Source organism: Palaemon carinicauda, chromosome 15, assembly GCF_036898095.1.
Source record: "Palaemon carinicauda isolate YSFRI2023 chromosome 15, ASM3689809v2, whole genome shotgun sequence".
NCBI lineage: Eukaryota > Metazoa > Arthropoda > Malacostraca > Decapoda > Palaemonidae > Palaemon > Palaemon carinicauda.
In genome coordinates this window covers 87354098-87374856 of record NC_090739.1, presented here as the reverse complement: position 1 = coordinate 87374856, position 20759 = coordinate 87354098, and the positions used below count along the sequence as shown (strand labels likewise).

Below are 20759 nucleotides of genomic sequence, written 5' to 3'. Positions count from 1 at the left end.
CGATTATGAATAAACTATAAGCCGTACCCGATATCGATAACTGTTGCTAAGTAGTTATATAATTACCTGTGGTCATACGATCCTTGTGGATGTGACCGAAGCCCTTCATATAATCTCCTCTGCTGATAGGGATGCTAAACATGCAGTTCGTATCAAGAAGTACTTACAATTTGAAGAGACAATCTCCATGGTTAAGTGTTAGATAGAATTTTGTATACGAATTTTTTTTAATCACTTTTACTTTCGTACTTGAGAAATACGCTGTTGACTTTGAAGCATCGTTGTTTAAAGTTCTTTTGTAATGTAGAGCCGAAGTTAAATTTGGAGATTTCTTCGTGATTTAAGACATTCTCTTTTCTTTTTTTATAATCTATTGTAAATATTGCTCTTCTCCTTGAGTTATAAATGGGATTGTTGCTTTGCTGAATCCGTTTGGTTCCACCACTGTGTAATTATTCATCCATGATTCACTTTTATTGCTAATTAGAAACTAACCTAACAGTATACTTAGCGCTATACTGCGTGTATAGGATTCCCCCATAGCAATCGTATATATGACAGCTTCCTTTTCTTTTACATTGTTTTCTATTAGATTTGTGCTTTATGCGGAATTTTTGCTTAAGCTTTAACACCTTTCTGGTGTAGCATTACCATTAATAATTCTTATCGTGGATAACTAGCGTCTAAGTGTATTGCTGCCAAATTTAAGAGCAATTTGGTCTTTATTGTACCATTTTCAATTAACAAAATGTGATTTTAGAAACAACTTACTGAAGACATTGTATCAAATCTTTCTTAACTTACTGTTTTCCTGGTCCTGCCACACTTAAAAACCCAGTGTCCTACATGTCCTACAGGATCTGTTTGTCGTATACATTCTTAGGTATTTAGAGTAGCACACAACGTATTCCTCGTCAATTGTGAGATCCTCATTATTGAAGCACATAAAACGCAAAAAAGTTCTCGGTTTTTTCTCCATGTCCTTAAAATCTTCAGTTTCTCGGATGTCTAGTGGGACCTTGTTATACAGGTCTTAAAATCTCTAGAGGTGTAGCTTGGCTCCAATAACTTGAAACGATCTGCAACTATTGTCGTGTCGACACGATTTGTTGGCTGCACGATGTGTAGCAGATTCTTAGTTATTTTGTTCGTTCTGTTCTTATAATTTGAGTTATTGCACATGTGTTAAACTCTATTTTGACTTTAAATGGCGGCTAATGTAAGTCAATTAATATAGAAATGATCCTTTCTCGGGGTGAGATACTTTTTATCATTATTGCTCCTCTGTTTATTATGTATTGTAATGTCTTAAGTTTCATTTTTGTTAATGTGGTACATAGTTTAATTAGAATTTCTTCTTTTCCAACTAGATTCGAAGATGGGTCCGTGCGTCTTCGAAACCCCCACGTGTCCGAAATGGACCAGGACATCCTCTACCACTTGGCCCTGGGGTCAGGGTCCCATGACCTGGTCGAGATGTTCAGCGACGTGAAATTCGTCTGCATGGGTGGGACGCCGAAGAGGATGGAAAGCTTCGCTTACTACATCATGGATGAGATCGGATACAAACTCCCCGCTGGCACCACATTGCTCGATATCTCCCATCGTTCCTACAGATACTCCATGTATAAGGTATCTTGTCTTTTTTCATTTGTTATGTCTTTTATTGCTAATCACGAATCATGTTCATTATTATTATTATTTATTGTTATTATTATTACTTGCTAAGGTACAACTCTAGTTGGAAAAGCAGAATGCTATAAGCCCAACGGCTCCAACAGGGAAAATAGCCAAGTGAGGAAAGGAAACAAGAATAAAAACTATTTTAAGAACAGTTACATCAGAATAAATATATCTTATATAAACTATAAAAACTTTAAAAAAACAAGACGAAGATAAATAAGATAGAATAGTGTGCCCGAGTGTACCCTCAAGCAAGAGAACTCTAACCCAAGACAGTGGAAGACCATGGTATAGAGCCTATGACACTTCCCAAGGCTATTATAATTATTATTATCATTATTATTATTATTATTATTGACAGGTCGGTCCAGTGTTATGCTTCTCCCACGGCATGGGCATTCCATCAGTCGGCATCTTGCTCCACGAGGTCATCAAACTCATGTACCACGCCAAGTGCAAGGATCCCATTTTCTTCCGTCTAGGCACATGTGGTGGAATCGGAATCGAAGGAGGAAATCTGGTCATCTCTGAGAGTGCCGTGGACGGCCTCATGCAGCCCTTCCTTGAGTTGGTAAGTGGAGACTAGAGATTTTGTAGTGTTCTGTCTAGTTTTCCCAGTTGTTTGAATTACTGAATGTTCGATTTATATACTGCTTGAGTAATACTATCCGAAAACCAGAAGGGGGATATCCGTATATTTACTTTGAGGGCTGTTTTCCTGGTCCTATCACACAGGGAAACCCTAAACTCTACAAATCCTATAGGATCTGGTTGTCATATACACTCTTAGGTATTTAGAGTATCACACAGGATATTCCGTGTTAATTGTCAAATCCAATTTATAGAAGCACTTAGAAAGCAAAAAAAAAAAAAAAAAAAAAGAAAAAAAGAATAGTTTCTACTTGAAATCCTTAATAGCTTCAATCTTTCGGTTGAGGTAGCTGATATAGTAACGTCCCTGACTGGTGAACGCCAGACTGGGGTTCGAGTCCTGCTCAAACTCGTTAGTTCCTTTGGTCGCTGCAAGCTCACCATCCTTGTGAGCTAAGGATAGGTATTTTGAAGGAGCCTGTAGGTCTATCTGCCAATTCATCAACAGCCATTGCCTGGCCCTAACTTGGGTGGAGAGGGGCTTGGGCGGTGATCATATATACACTGTATATAGACAGCCTCTGGGGCAATGTCACTGTGCCTTGCCTCTGCCATTCATCAGCGGCCTTAAGTCTTTGAGCCGTATATTTGAAAGCTCTAGAACCTACATTAGACATATATCTTGAGTCCAGTAATTTAAAACCATATGTAACTATTTATTATGTATATGGCTATCAATACATAAGGTTGAATATTTATTTTTTTTATCTGTAGAACTGGAACTATATTTACTTTTTGCCAGCATAACTTATAGCCCGTTACAAGATCATGTGTAACTGTATCCCAGGAGCAGGATCCTGTCCTGGTGTATGCTTGGAGGAAATATAAAGTATTAATCCTCCTAGGGTGTATCCCAGAGGAACGATACGTGGGAACCAATGCTTCCCTTTCCGAAGAAAACAGGATTTCCCAAGGCTGGTCTAATCCTAAAAGATAAACAAGTGATGGGCGATCTTGGGAGATGTCAGTTTCCCTCAGTGGAACCTTATTTATAGACTATGTAACGTCATGACATTTATTTTTGCAAAAAAGAAAAAAAAATCATTTATTCTACATTACAATGCACTATATAAACGACCATATTTTATTCTGCGTTGAAGGTTTGGAAATATCGCAGTAATTAATATAGATCGTTTATGCATTCCATAATTCTTTAATTTTGTTTTAACCTTCCTTTACTATTTGGTATTGCCCAAATGTCTGATATAAATAAAGAATTAAACTCCCAGTAATATAAAAATATTGTAGTAGATATTTGTAATGACAAAACGTCTCATTAAATTATCAAATATTATTAGAGTTAAAAACGTAGAGATCAGATGTATAACTCTAATCTGAAGATGCTAACAAGGTTTCTCCATAAGATAATAAACCGCTTGAAAGTAAGGATGTTCGTAGTTGAAGAGAGAGAGAGAGAGAGAGAGAGAGAGAGAGAGAGAGAGAGAGAGAGAGAGAGAGAGAGAGAGAGAGAGAGAGAGATGACACCTTACCTGTTTTCCATCCACTCACCCTCACCTCCACCCGACCCGTAGCCCAAAACCACCACAATGGCTTGAGATACTTCAAACCGAAGCCCGAAACCAAGACCCCATGAGAGAACTGGAAGGGAAAGGTGACAGGCAAGGAAGTTCTATTATGTTTAACATCTATTCGTTGTCAGCAAAGGTAACAGGAATTGGCAGGCGATCCCACCCTTAGAAAAGGATACGAGACATAACCGCTAAGCCCTTGCCAGGAACACGGTTGAGCTACTTTACCTAGACCGTGGCCTGAAACCAGAGAAGCTAGGGAGAATCACCCAAGGAAAGAATTTAAGATTTTTTACCATCCACAAGAGATATAAACTGGTTGGATTTTATTAGTGTATCTGAAAATTGGTCTATGTAAATTGAGTTTTCTTTAACGATAGATTTTCTTTCCGAAAGGAAAATTTTACTAACCAAGAAGTGGGAAATTTTGATAAAGATGATATAGGCATCCCCAATTGTATTGTTTAGTGAATAATCTAAATTTCACCACAATAGTGTTTTTTTTATTGATCTTTACTTACACGTAAAGGTATTTAGACTTTTTTAATTTATTGAAGCAAATGTGCAAATGTATTTTCTCTTACTTAACATTTGAATTGTATAAAAACTAAAATCTTTGAAAGAAAACTGCTTACACATTTTCAGTATACTTTAGTACTTAAACACAACTCTCTCTCTCTCTCTCTCTCCTCTCTCTCTCTCTCTCTCTCTCTCTCTCTCTCTCTCTCTCTCTCTCTCTCTCTCTCTCTCTCTCTCCTGTATGAGCTAAATATATCCCACTTTCCACAGCCTGTTCTCGGCAAGATGCAGCGCAAACCAGCCCTCCTTGATAAACAATTGGCCCATGATTTGAAGAACCTCCGAAGGGAATGTGACCCCTTCACCATTACCGTGGGCAAGACCATGTGTACCTACGATTTTTACGAAGGTAAGGAATCTATTTACATCAAAGCCCTTGGCCTGGGTTACTCCTAGGTCACGTTATGGCCATTTCTAACCACCGTGATCTAATTATGAAACATTTCTAGCCTAAGTTCGACGAGTGAATTTGGAAAGCAATAAAGTTTCCATATTATGGATATCAAAAGCAAATTATTCATTACATTTCTTTATTAGTTTGAAGTGAATTTTATATTTCAGTCTAATATGATACATATCTTGTGTTATACAGTTTTTAGATATATGCATATACATACAACTTGAAAGGGGATTTAAACACTTTTTTTGGGTATTTTTGTGGAATCCAGTTTTCGTCTATTGACCCTTTTAAGACATAGGGGTATTTTTGCTATGATTTATTACCTTCTTTTTTCAAAGCATTATCATTTTGAGGGTTCAATTGCATAATTTTTTATTTTGACGTGAATTTTAGTTGTTTTTGTAGTCGACATCTATTGTCATTTTGGGTTAGAGTTCCCTTACTTGAGGGTACACTCGGGCACACTGTTCTTATTTATCTTCCTGTTGTTTTGTTAAAGTTTTTATAGTTTATATAGGAAATGTTTACTTTAATGTTATTACTGTTTTTAGAATATTTAGTTTTACCTTGTTTCCTTTCCTCACTGGGTTATTTTCCCTGTTGGAGCCCCTGGTCTTATAGCATCCTGCTTTTCCAATTAGGTTTGTAGCTTAGCAAATAATAATAATAATAATAATAATAATAATAATAATAATAATAATAATAATAATCCATCTATCACAGGCCAGGGAAGACTAGACGGAGCCTTCTGCGATTACACAGAAAAGGACAAGCTGGAATTCCTTAATAGGATCCACGCCGAAAACATCGTCAACATGGAGATGGAGTCTCTGTGTTTCGCTGCCCTTTGCCACCAAGCGGGGATCAAGGGAGCTGTAGTGTGCGTCACGCTACTCAATAGATTGAACGGGGACCAGGTAAAAAGTTTTTCCGTTTTTATTTTTTGTGTCAGTAGGTCTTAATCTACTCTAAATATTTTGACATTACAATAGTAAAGATTTTGACATTTATATAACCAGCTAGGTAAGTTTTTACCAGCATTTATAATCCAATCATTTAGAAACTGTCCTGAAAAATTGCTGATATGCAAATTGGTGCAATATTGTTAGTGGGGTTGGATTTTTAGCTTGCTGTTATTTTAAAAACCTAAGATAAATATAAGTAATTGGGATGAAATAGACCCAATTATTTGATAGTCAACTGCTGAGGATAATTCTGAAATATGTAATAACTATTCCCAATGAGAGAAAACCCAATTACTCGAGGGGGACACTCCAAATTCAAACTATAGTTCTCCAGTCTTGGGTAGTGCCAAAGCCTCTGCACCGTGGTCTTCCACTGTCTTGGAGTAGAGTTCTCTATCCTATTTCTCTTTTTGTTTTTGAAGTTTTTATAGTTTATTTATGAAAGATCTATTTTAATGTTGTTGCTGTTCTTAAAATATTTTAATGTTGTTGCTGTTCTTAAAATACTTTATTATGATTGTTCATTACTCATCTTGTAGTCTGTTCACTTCTTAGTTTCCTTTCCTCACTGGTCCATTTTCCCTGTTTGACCCCTTGGGCTTATAGTCTCCTGCTTTTCCAACTATCGTAGTTAGCTAGTATTAATGATGATAATAAAAGCTGCGACCCCAAAGTCATCACAAAAACTTAATCTGAATAAAAATTCTATCTTTATTGAACAGGTAGCTACACCAAAGGAGACGTTGAACAAGTGGCAAGAATACCCCCAGATGTTGGTTGCACGGTACATAAAGAAGTCCCTAGGCCTACCTGTCGACGTTCCACAGAGGGACCACCCACAGGTAGTCAAATGTCCCAACAAACATCGCATAGTTAGGCAAGAGTCTGAGAGCGTGGAGTAAAAACAGCTTTGTATTGGCTTTCTATAAAGAGGAATGAAGTTTTTGTTGTTTTTTTATGAAACAAAAATAATTAAGACTGTTTGTTTTCTTTAGTCTATGATGCTTTGGATATTAAGAGTCGAATGTTGTGGGAGCACATACTGTAATGGTTTTTTTATGATTTTTGAGTTTGCTCCCCCCCCTCCCCTCCCCAGACGTAAAGAATATGTAAGATAGGCCTATTCTTATTTGGCTATTTTCAAATTGATGGACAAATTAGGATAATTACAATTTTGGAGAGGAGAGATTTCACTCGCAAGGCAAAATTTACAATTTTATCACAAGCAACAAATTGTAAGAATGGAATTCAACATAATTTTAATAATCTTGTCTGATTTTTCTTGCGGTTAGATGGTACTTTGAAATACTTTAACCGTTAATAGCAGTCACAAGCTGGAGGATTAGTATTGAATACAATCACATGATTTTAGGAAAAGGGGTTAAGTTTTCTTAAGCGGGCGAAAGTTCGTTGTAGGCCAAGACACTTTAATGCTGCGACTAGAGCATTGTTAACCCCTTTTATAATATAGAATCAAAGGTTTATAGAATGCATTCATCAATTGATCATCACCCTTCCTTCAATCTACGAGACCTTTTAAAGAAGCAGATATATACATACTAACGGATTAGGCCTACGTCTGTTAACACAAACGGCCAAGACATCTCAATGGATCTCTTTAAGGGCCTCTTAACCTCGTTATATTATAGGTTATCTGACTCCTTTTCGAGATACTGTTATTGGTACGTGACACGTTCAATATTTTTTCGTAATAAATGTTACAGTATAAGGTTAATATTAAAATTGTCAACGAATTGGATGTAAGCTTCTGTAATTGTGAATCCAGTTTATGAACATATTAATGGTCCGTGTATGAAATGTTGCTTCGTCTAAACTGTAAAGAATTTCGATGCTTAATTTCATATATTATGTAGGCCTACAGTCTTAAATGTTGAGAAATCGCACTAGTGGGCAAGCATAAAATTTGATGTTAATACAGCCACCGCGCTAGTAGGCAAGCATAAATGTTAATATAAGGTTCAAGGTGAATGTCAATTTGCACAGTTTGGTTTTACTGGGAGATATGAAGTAATTCTTCAACGTTTTAAATTGAAACATCTTAAAATGCCTATAAGACATTGGTTCCCATGGAAATTTCACTAAAAATTTCAAACATTTAGTTTGTAGAAGCAATTAGAAGCGAAACTGCTGTATCCAAACCATCTTTACGCTTGTGACTTTTCTTTGCCTTAGAATCAGGAGTTGCTAGAAACAGTATATCACCGAAGACAGTATTAACCGAGTAGATTTAAGAGTTATTTTGTCTTGTTATAACTTGACATTTTTGTTCTGTAAAGAGTCCTCCACTGTTAATGATAATTATTTATGAAAATTTAAGATATTTTGTTTTCATCTACACACAATGTTACTACAACTACTTTCTACCTCACTTTCGCCACTTAAAATTTCTGATTCTTGTATAGAGTATCAAAATTTCAACTTCACTACCTAGTTCACCCAGGTCTGTAGATGTAGCATTGAATAGATTATTTTGTATGAAATAAAAGAAAATCTAAGTGAACTAAAATTAAATACTTGTTATATGAAATTATTTCTCTTGATAATTCCCCATGAATGCCCAAACCAGGAGAGCATATTATATGATGACATTGTTTACGGTAAGAGCACTTAGTATAGCCAATTGCTTTCAACTATTACCAATATTTTATTACTTTTCATTTTAAGTTAGATTTTTGCTTTAGTATTTAGTGCATATTTATTTATTTATTTTCAGCACACAAACTTAAGCATAGACTTCTTCTTATGACTTTATTACTGGTGAAATCTTGCAAACTGTGGCCTCATATTCAAATTTTTAACATGCCAATGTTAAATGTTAATTTACCGAAACAGTTAATAAAACGTGTCCCCTTTGTTATCCTTTAAGTAATTTAAGTGTTACTGGGATGTGAAATTTAGCTCGTAAGATTAAACATAAGTTTGGAGATACAATATTTTGTTGGAATTCTCAGATTTTACTGTATCTAGGGGAATAAAGCTATTGCCCTCTCTAAAAATAGATTTATCATTGAGCCTCTAGTTTTAATATGTTATAAGGTATAAGGTTTATATTTTTTTTAATTCGATAAGTAGTTTTGATTCGTGGTATTGAAAGTGGATTAATTTTATTATAAACGACTAAAAATAATATATTTGCATTGAGAGACTAATGATCGTTGTTTTATTAGTAAATTGCTTGATTTATTATTTGTAATCAAAGTGTAAACCAAATACTATGTGCGTTCATGTACCACCAAATAAAGGCGAAAATAAATGCGAAATTAGATATATTTTTTTTTCTGAAATTAGCTATATTTTTTCTGAGTTTAGCTCTGATTTGTTCTGAAATTAGCTATAAATTTGTTCTGAAATTATCTATAAATTTGTTCTGAAATTAGCTATAAGCTTGTCCGAAATTAGCTATAAATTTGTTCTGAAATTATCTATAATTTTTTTCCGAAATTAACTATAAATTTGTTCTGAAATTAGCTATAATTTTTATAAAATTAGCTATAATTTTTATAAAATTAGCTATAATTTTTCAAAATTAGCTATAATTTTTCAAAATTAGCTATAATTTTTTTTCTGAAATTAGCTCTAAATTTGTTCTGATATTAGCTATATTTTTTTTCTGAAAATAGCTACCAACTTTTAATGAAAATCCTAAAGGAACGGGAACTACAAAGGAAAAAGGTAATCTAGAAAAAAACAGATTCTCCCATTTGGTAAAACGGCCCCAGTTAATCTTCTGTTATATTTTTTGTTTTAATTTTACCTTTTCTTTCCCTTTTCTAGGTTAAACAATGACTCAAAAAGTGAAGGTTTAAACTAATTTTGAGTTTTAGGCGCAACCAAAATGTCTTCATCTGCTGCTGTTTAGGAGGACAATTAATAGAACTTAGGATGGATGTGCCACTATGCATCGAAGCCATTGTGCAGACAATCCTTATGTTCCTGTGTATGGTGATCCCTTTAAAGATGTGTATTTGAGCAGAAGTGTTCTACCCGCAAGGAATAGACAGTGACTTCTGCAGGGATCTAACTCTGGAGGTTGTGAACGAACTTGAAATGTCGCTGGTAGCAGCAAGGTCTAAATACTGTAATACTTTGGATGGCAGAGTCGAAAGAAGTCTAGGTTTTCGTTCTTGGTATTGGATTGTGATCTTTCATACCGTATTTATAAAGACGGAGGTACAGCGACTGACACATTGTCGCTGATTTACGTCAAGATGTTCAACAAAGCCTTTCGAGACTGAAAAGTGTCCCATTCGTTCTGCATAGCCACTCGCGATACGAGAACAGCCAGAAGGACGAAATCTCTTCAGGCGAGTGTTCTGAGTGTTCTACAACAACAGGCAGTCTTGACTAATTCCCATCTGTCTTTAAGATTATAAAAAAACGAACATTGCATTGCATAAGGGATTCTACTTTCCAAAAGTAGCGTTGAGGAAACCAAACAAGGCCTGATCGTTTAGTCCTTGTTGTGCTGGAATTTTCAAAATATAGTACTTGATAACTCGGGTTTCTACACCTGTAAAATTAGATTGATTAGAAGTGTACACGCTCACATACACTAGAATATGAGGAAAACCCATCAAAAGGATTATGGGTGACGACAGTCTCAAATAACGTGTCTGTGTCGTTCGAATTTCCACTTGTTTTGTGATAATTACTGTTTATTTCCCCCCCCCCCCCTTATCACCGGATACCTGCTTTACTCGGTGGATTGTCTACTTATGATTTTATTTATTCAAAGTGAGTTCTAGACTACTAATGTGTTGCCTTTTATTGGTATGATTAGTATACATATTGAAGGATTTATATTTTATTTCATGTGCTTTTTTTAATGATTGTACCACATTTCCATTTCTTTTAGTTACCTTTATCTTTCAATAAAGAACTAATAGTATTACTATTGGCTCCGAAGTCACTTCATTAATTATTATTATTATTATTATTATTATTATTATTATTATTATTATTATTATTATTATTATTATTATTATTATTATTATTCCATAATTATTTGAAGGATTCCGTCCTTTTGTTTCAAATAGCTGCATATATTTAAAAATTTTATTTTTTACTATCAGACTGGTTGTAGTTGAAATACTATTAGAAAAATAGCTAGAGGAATTATCTTATTTGCATAACAAGATAGGGAACTAGATAGAAGTGAAACACCAAATCTCTCTCTCTCTCTCTCTCTCTCTCTCTCTCTCTCTCTCTCTCTCTCTCTCTCTCTCTCTCTCTCTCATACATGTTTACATACATACTGAATAACACTTTTTTTTTCTTTTATACATTTAGCTGGTTTCCTAATGCGAAAACATAAGGGTTCCTGTGACAGTGCATTAATAAAATTAATTAATAAGCATATACATACTCGCTCAGTAATTACAATTAATTGAACATTGTCCATAACTACTGTGTGATAAATTATTCCACCTACTGTCTTAGGCCTACATTTGTATATACTGCTTTAAAACTTACATTGATCCCAATATCTAAGAGGATTAGATTGATACCCCAAATATGTTTTCATATCTTGAGTACAAGTATTGTAATTTATTTTTTGTTACGTTACTGTATACTTACAGAATTTTATTATGTTTTATTATGTTCCTGTGTATCATATCAATATTTTAAGAGAATAAAATCCTCTAAAAACAGAATGTAGCTTCAATATCATCCAATAAAGTTTGTTGGTCTAAGTATTGAAACGAGATGTAAATATAACAACAAAGTTCGGTGTGAAATTGAACTAAAAAGTAGAAGGTTGATTGATGAGAGAACTGTTGAAGTGTTTTTTTTTTTTTCATTAACAAGGTTATTCTATTAAATATATTCTAATTAAGAAATACAATTTAAGATTATAGTGATTTAATACAATCGTGCATACTGCAATTTGGAAGAAACAAAGAACCAATAATAAACAATTGTTATCAAAATATGCAGTAGGAGAAAAAGGTAGGCCTTTTGTAAAGAATGGCTACACCCTTAAGTCGTGTGAAGCGACGTAACCTGTAATTAATGAACACAAAACAATTCTTTCTCATATATAAACAATATATAGTTAACAATGAAATCGTACTAATTATTGAGAGAGAGAGAGAGAGAGAGAGAGAGAGAGAGAGAGAGAGAGAGAGAGAGAGAGAGTATTTTTAGTTTCACTTTTATCCAATTACCTAGCATGTTATGCAAAGAAGAAAATTCCTTCAGATATTTTTCTTATGCTATAAGCATTACTTTTAGCATTAAAAAGATTGGTAACAGAATTCAGGCAGCTAACATTCTATTCAATATTTTCACTGGTTGCATTGAGTTTATTTCGATTTCTTAACTATTACCCGAAGCTAATAAGGTTCTAATAATCTTGAAAACACTTAAAGCTAATTATATATCATAAAAATACGTATAGATGTGTATCTATCATACGAATAGTAAAAAAAACGAAACATATTATAGTATACTCCGTAGTAAAAAATAAGGGGGTATTGAATCGAAAAACAACAGTACATATTAAACAAATATCTTTGATCTCTTTCTGAATATTCATCCCATTTTTACACGTAGGCCATGTCTGTAGATCCAGTGATTTATATAAAAAAATGCATTTCTTAAATCTCCCGAGCTAAAATCATAACCAGTGGTTTCATTGTATATTATTACATGGCAATGTATCCTAGTATTCCAACTACTTTTCTTATAGGAAAAATTACGCTCCCTTCGAAAATAGCACTCGTTCCCGTCGCAAATGAATAGTTACAGAAATATATATACATCTATATCCGCCGATAATGGGGGACCCCCTTTGGGAACCCGGGGTTTTGGGTGGGGAAAACATACTGGGGAACCGATATAGCACAAAATTACCGTTATCTGATTAGAGGAATATCATATACCAGTTACATAAAAAAAATGGAATAAAATTAAAATACGCTCTCGAGTATTTAAATCCTTACTTTCTATCATCCTATAGAGATTAAATAAAATCCAATTTATATTAGACAGCGGTCTATGAAACAAGCAACATTTTCTATGATTTTAGCTCGGGAGATTTAGAGAAAATGGACTTATAGTAGTTTTAATGGGGTGGTCTTAAACGAATGGGCAAACACTTTACAAGCGTAAACTTTTTATTACTTGTCAAATAGGTTTTCTGTACAGGGGAAATGTTATTGATCTTGGTCTGAAATACCATATTAAGAATCTAGTTTTACGATTTACTAAATATTATGAGATAGTGTTACCCAAGGTCTATGTGTTACCTTGCCAATATTTCAAATCTTCCGCCAAGTCCAAACACCAGAAACAGGTAGGGCCTGCATGCTTTACATACCAATTTCCCATAGTTAGAGTCTCAGATGTCTTAAATTGTGACACCAATATATACATTCTTACCAAATGTTAGATATGGCCCCTATCGTTATAAAGTATAGATCGATAAAGCTGCAGCCAACTTACACGTTCGAAGTATTACCTTCAAGCCATGGTTACAGTCTTACCCAATGGTTAGGTTCGGGACTAATTATTAAGATGTTTACGTACATTAGGCCAAGGCTAACCAACGGTTAATCCAATCAACATTCTTTTTCGCTTTTACTTCTTAAAATTAGTTATATATGTAATAATTCAAGTAATTTCTTGGTTCACTTAAAAAGAAAAACTCAAGATCATAGTTACTCAGTCTTAAAGACTAATAATTAATGTGTAAGTTAAGATCATATTCTGTGCGGGTCACGTGAGGTTGACTTTGTCATTTGTTCGAATTCACGAATTGTAGATCTCTCCAAACAATATACAATCATACCCAGGTTAAGTTTGTCGAACGTCGTAATTAATAATTTGAGGAGATTATAGTCTTTTAATATTTGACTTAAACTCCTACATTATTTACGGTATGAGATACAATTACAATGCTAAAGCCACGGCCGACCTAACATTTCGAACAGTGTTAGAAACCGTGAGGTTGAAAGCCTACTTTTGAGAACCGTTTATCTGCCTGCAAGTGTTACCCGCCCCGGTAACTGTCAAACTTCAAAGTTAAACTCGCGGGCCGCGGTTGTTCTTTTGTTCATAGTTCACACACACGCAGTCACAACTGTCACACACCCAGAAAGTGCTCCGGGCCTCCCCTCCGGCCTCAGTTTAGGCTGACAAGCCTGACAGACACACGGATCATAGGCACCAATTATCCACTGGTCATTCAAGTAAGGACGGGACGTGACTGACGTCCCATATACAGTTTTACTTTGTAAAATCTAGTGGTGTTCGTATGTACCGTCGAAGAAAATGACTACCAAGGCAATTGAATATCTTCACCTTTGTGATTTCACACGATTACATAAAAAAATTATTTCATTATTTGTTTCGTGGAGAGCTATTCGAGGATTTTTTGGTGTGTCCGAAGAGTGATAATGGTGAGGAACACGTGTTATGATGAGGAATTCTGTTAGTTTCCTCGAGAGAAGTGACTGAATGAGGTAAGAATTGTCAGTAGACATTTTTTGATTGCATGCAAATTTGCATTTATTTGGATTTGTTCATATCGCTTTTGTACTTGTTTAGTCACAAAGCTTTATAACATGCATAGGAAGTTATTTAAAGAAATATTCATTCATAGTTTTCAAACCTTTTGTACAGCCTCAGAGAGAGAGAGAGAGAGAGAGAGAGAGAGAGAGAGAGAGAGAGAGAGAGAGAGAGAGAGAGAGAGAGAGAGAGAGAGAGAGATGGAAAAACCTTTTACCCTGTATGCTCTTACAAAAGATAGACAATAGGAAGTAAATTTGGTAACCATGGCACATTCGCGTCTTGCCTACGGTACCAAATTCAACTTAAAAGTAACCAATTTAAAAAATGTAACTTCTCCCGTAAGGAATTCTATCTTTATATTTCCATAGCCAAAGCGAAATAAGCATAAGATGGCATATTCTAGTCAGGGAAGATTTTTGAACACAAAATAATTACAGATTTAAATGCTTACTCTGCTCCTTGTCATTAAGCATAGCATTCGCAGGACAGCAGATCGAACCCAGCCCGAGACCGTAGTTATTTACCTGGGAGTCCACTGCTATGGTTGGGAAGGTGTGGGGTGTTTGCCTGGCTGACGTTCTAGTGAGCATCTATTCTGATGAAACTGGAACTGTAACCAGACACCTTTGCTTACTTACTTGTTTTACTTGTTTTGGTTTTAAATCCAACCCTCCACTGAAGTCGAGTGAACTACTTCTCGGACGGGTCCACATCAATCATCTAACGAAACATTTTCATTATAACATACAATTCTTTGATTGTAGCATCTTCCAAATCATAGGATCTTGTGAAAAGTAATGTCTTTAGTTTCTTCTTAAATTCAATTGCTCCCTTTAGGTCCTTCATTTCAGTTGGCAGTTTATTATAATGTCTAGGCACACAGTAGCTAAAAGCCCTTTCACCAAATTTATTATTTGCTCTTAGTTCAGATAGCCTATGTTTGTCACTCATGTGTCTTATGTTAACATTTGTTTCTAGTTCTAGTTTGTTCAGGCATTCTTTTAGATATTTTGGTTCAGTATCTTAAACGTTAGTAAGAGTAGCTTGTATTCAATTTTCGCCAGTGTAATTTAATTAGTGCAGGGGTAACTCTTTCCCTATTGTGTGGTCCTTTTATTAATCTAGCGGCTCTGTTTTGTACTCTGAATTTTCTTCGGCTGATTATTTGGTAAGCCATAGAACAGTGAGTTGCAGTAATCAATTCTTGAAAATATGTGGTGATTAATGAGTATGGCCATAGATTTTTCATCTAAGTATTTATATACTAATAAATGCTATGTTTCTAATATGATAGTTACAATTTCTTACCATATTATTTATATGTTCATTCATTGTCAGTCTATCATCCATGATTACTCCAAGATTTCTGACAGATTTCTTTAGGTCAATGATCGATTGACCTATTTCAATTCTTTGGAAGCATTCGATTCTTTTTATATCTTTTTCATTTCCAAAAATAATACATTCACTTTTATCTTCATTGAGCTTGAGCTTTTTTGTTAACATCCAAGCCTTAATGTCATTCATTATTTCATGTATCTTTCTTTTAGCTTCATCAACTGATTCTATTGGGAAATAGAATTGTGTATCATCAGCGTATATTTTAAATTTAACTCTGTGAGTTTCAAGTATATTTGCCAGTTCAATCGTGTAAATTTCAAACAGGAGAGGACCTAGTACACTGCCTCGAGGCACCCCTTTGGTTAGTTTTCTTGTCTCAGGTTCAAGATCTGATATTACTACTTAAATTTGCGGTTTTCAAGATAACTCACAAACCAGTCACATGCTCGATCTACGATGCCCACAGCTTTAAGGTCTTCCATCAGATATGTATGTTCTACAGTATCAAATGCTGCAATTAGATCAAGCATCACAAGAATGCAACACTTGCCATTTATTATAATTTCATTTGTGTCATTTTTAATCGCTAACTCTGTTGTTTCTGTGGAGTAATTTTCTCTGTATGCAGATTGATCATCAGGTATGGCATTAGATTTTTTCAGATGTTTCCAGGTTTGTTCGTGTACAGCAGTTTCAATAATTTTCGAAAAAATATGACAGTTTTGATATTGGCCTATATGAAGTTAAATTGTCTGTATGACCTTTTTCTTTATACACAGGCTTGATACATGCAACTTGATCACAATCAGGGAAAACTGCCTGTGTTAGACTCATATTTACCATGTTTCGGTAAGTCTCTTGTAGTCTGATGAAATTTTCTGCATCTTTTACCTCGTTAATTGGAAATGGGTCATTTCCGCAGTAGGTTAATTTTACTTTCTTTATTATTCTCATATAATCACTCTGACTTAACTCTTTGAATACCCTTAGCTTGCTTACACCTGTTATTGATGTATTCCTTCGATCTGTTGTGCCGATGTTGCGAAAACTGGAGCAGATTTGATTTATTTTTTCTTCAAAATAATCAATAAAATCATTTGCTAGGCATTTAGGATCATTAGTTATGTCAGACAATACTATTTCTGTCTTTAGACCTAATAGTTTCTTTAGGTTATTATGTATTTTCCGTGGGTCATTTTCATTGCACACTTTTTTTATAATAGGCCCTTTTTTTAACTAAGATAAGGTAATTGTAGCAATTTCTAGCTGTTTTGTAATGTTGCCAGTTTTCATTATTTTTATTTCTTTTCCATTTATCCTCCATTTTTTTTCTTCATGTAATTCGTTATCAAACCAATTCGATTTTTCTTTAATTGTGATTGTTTTTGTTTTTTCCGGGCACCTATTATTATAATTAGTTGCAAGTATTGTTTTACTTCTATCAGTAATGCAGTTTATACAGGATTGTCTCTCTACTAGGGTGTGCTTCTCTTCTCAGTTACAGACTGGTGTTATCCCTTTTATATCCTCTAGGCTTTGTTCAATGAACTCTTTTGGATCAAAGTTGGTCTTAATTCTGTATGTGATTTCCTTCTGTATTGCATTCTTTTGTCTAACATCTATTTCAAAAGACATTATTGGGGATATAGAGCAGTCAGGTTCAATCTCCATATTTAGTATGATGTTTTTTTTTTTTTTTTTTTTTTTTTTTTTTTTTTTTTTTTTTTTTTTTTTTTTTTTTTTTTACTATAACTAGATCTAGTATATGATTAGACTGAGCTGTTGGTTCAGACACTATGTTTTCAAGGTCGTGGTTGTCAGTCAAATCTCTAAATTCATTGACACATGGGTCTACTCTGTTATCAAGATGTAGGTTGAAATCACCACATATAATTATATTTCGATTATCGTTCAATGTATCTAGTAAGTTATTAAATTCATCTAGAAACATTCTTTTGCTTTTGCTCGGTAGTCTATAGAGTATAACTATTTGTAGATTTACATTTCTAGATAGAATTTTAATATTCATATATTCAAATGAATTAACTATAACTGTAACTTTATATGATTTCTTAATTAAGATTCCAATGCCACCCCCTCTTTTGTCTTCTCTTGGTTCATAATAAAAGTTATAAGATTTAGGTGTCATTTCATTTATTTTCGATCTGTCACTCACATTCCCACTCTACCAAGTTTCAGTTAATAAGCAAATATCCACATCTTGATCACATACGACTTCCTTAATCATATGAGTTTTATTGCCAATGGATTGTATATCTATTAGATTACATGATATTTTCTTAATCGAAGCCATGGTCAATATTGTTTCTGGCTCTTGTTATTTCTTGTTTATAAACTTCGCAGTTTAGTCTATCATAGGATTTATGCATTGTGTCATCATAGTTCTTTTTCACACAATTTATGCATTTAACTTCAACAATACTGCAATGACCCGCTTTATGTTCTCTTGCGCACTTGGGGCACGACTGTTTATTCTTGCAACTTAAAAGCCCAAGTTGAAAGCACTGGTGAAACAAAAGTTAGCCACCTGATCATAAAATTTGCTGATAAACAGAACCTGGAGAAGGCAAAATCAGAATTGTAACAAGGTAATGTAAACAAGATCACTGTTGCTGAAATAAGAAAACTTAAACCAAAGATAAAACTTACTAATGTGCCAGATAACGAGGATATTCAAAGTTCGCAATTTACTCTATCATAAGATTTATGCATTGTGTCATCATAGTTCTTTTTCACACAATTTATGCATTTAACTTCAACAATACTGCAATGACCAGCTTTATGTTCTCCTGCGCACTTGGGACACGATTGTTTATTCTTGCAATTTGCTGCACTTTTCCCAAATTCCTGACATTTGTAACACTGGTAGGGCATGTAAAGGTCATAAACATTACATATTCTATATGGGGTACTAAGTTTATCTCCATTTTACGTATCTTAGGTGTACATTTTACAATATAGTGTTTATGTTTATCCATTCTTGAATTTTCTTGCATTATGATAATCAGATCATCAGTTTCTACGATGTGTCTTTTTAGCCACTGGTTCTTAAGCTTTAGACTTTGAATATCCTCGTTATCTGGCACATCAGTAAGTTTTATCTTCGGTTTAAGTTTTCTTTTTTCAGCAACAGTGGTCTTGTTTACATTACCTTGTTCCAATTCTGATTTTGCCTGCTCCAGGTTCTGTTTATCAGCAAATTTTATGAACAGGTGGCTAACTTTTGTTTCACCAGTGCTTTCAACTTGGGCTTTTATATTGGTCATAATTGTTTCCTTATTATTAACTGCTGAAACCTTATCAGTTGATTTTACAATCAATGTTTTCTTTGATTTCAGCATATGTACCAGTTTTATGCTTCCTATCTATGTCATCTTATTTTATGTAATAATTTATATGCATAGGCCTACCCTTATAACACCATCCGTTGCTAATGCAAGTTTCAATCAAATTTTAAACTGCAAGTTTTTCATTTATCCAAAAGATATTAGTTTTATCTTGTAATATGTCGACACATGGATGAAACTGTGTAATATATGTACACACACAACTTTATCAAACTGTCAACTAGGATTCACAAGGCCCTAGAAGAATTGGAAAATCCAGGCCTACATGGCTGAGAACTATGAAGCGTGAAGTAAGAGATGAAGAGACGAGAAGTATTAATTTGAGAGCTCAAGATAGAGACGACTAGCGAAGTCTAACCAAGGCCCTTTGCGTCAATAGGCGTAAGATGAGATGATATTTTATATATATATATATATATATATATATATATATATATATATATATATATATATATATATATATATATATATATATATATATATATATATATATATATATATATGTGTGTGTGTGTGTGTGTGTGTGTGTGTGTGTGTGTATGTATGTATGCAATGACATGTGACTTTTCAAAACATACCTTCAGAATAAAACAAATCATAATATTATTAAACTTTCAAAAATTTTCGTAATTTTCGAATAGCTTCATTCATATCAAATAGAAACAAATACCTTAAGAGAAACGGAACTAAAATGAAACTGGTTTCTAGGACAATTTTGTATAGAGTAAACTACGCCATTTTTCGAAATATTCGAGTTATGTTGTATCAAATATAATTAAGATATTACATTGATATATATATATATATATATATATATATATATATATATATATATATATATATATATATATATATATAAGTAATCCATTTCATTTTAACGGTTGCCAGCGATGTTAATATTACTTTAGGCTTTGCCCTCCCTCCAGATATTCGTCTATAACAAACTATTGTTCTTATTTTCGAAATTAGAATTTGAAATTTATATTTAGTCATAAGTAAATAGAAAAATATTGATTATGTTTATTTAAAAAGTAATTATATGAAATAGTTTTTTCTTTTCTGATAAATTGGAAATCTAGAAAGATTTTTGTTAAATTTGTCATGGTAAAACAAACAAAGCAGAAGAGTTTGTTTTCTGAACAAACCTTAGCATATATTTTATGTTGCAAAACTTTGAATTTGGATTCTTTAAATTCCAGAGAGAGAGTGAGAGAGAGAGAGAGAGAGAGAGAGGAGAGAGAGAGAGAGAGAGAGAGAGAGAGAGAGAGAGAGAGAGAGAGAGAGAGAGATGCAAAATGTTTCATATCAAACTCTAAACTTACGGAAAATCTCTATTTATATTCAGCGTAGTTTTTCAAATAAATTTTCTAACGTACCTTTTTCCACATTCTATGCAAACAGATTATTGATCCTGTATTTAGTAATAATAATTATATTTGGTGATTGTAAATTTAAAATCATCACACCAAATTATTTAAGTTACGATTTCCGGAAGCTCGTTAAAATGAAAACTAAATTCAAGATCCAGAAAATGTTGCTTTTCATGCACATCCAGCACTTCTCAAAGTTGAACTTTATTGGAAATTTTAAATATTTTTGTTTTTATCAGTGTCCAAAATGCAGACAAATTTCATAACATGTAATATTTTAGCCTTAATTAGTCTACAATCGATTGCATTTTGTTTCCATCTAAGACTTTATGAAATTA

General features: G+C 33.7%; 1 protein-coding gene across 2 annotated transcripts in view; it reads left to right on the top strand.

The window, feature by feature from the left end:
• The window catches only part of LOC137654692 (uridine phosphorylase 1-like), a 26485-nt gene extending 15425 nt beyond the window's left edge, over positions 1–11060 (top strand). The window contains exons 2-7 of one of the 2 annotated variants that reach the window (XM_068388579.1): positions 1371–1632; positions 2045–2254; positions 4653–4791; positions 5566–5759; positions 6530–6649; positions 9603–11060. In XM_068388579.1, coding sequence (XP_068244680.1) covers positions 1371–1632; positions 2045–2254; positions 4653–4791; positions 5566–5759; positions 6530–6649; positions 9603–9614 — 937 coding nt within the window. In that variant the 3' untranslated portion in view covers positions 9615–11060. Of the gene's footprint in view, positions 1–1370; positions 1633–2044; positions 2255–4652; positions 4792–5565; positions 5760–6529; positions 6751–9602 lie in introns of those variants that run through there. The other variant, XM_068388578.1, reaches the window with a different exon arrangement.
• Positions 11061–20759: the final 9699 nt, after the last annotated feature.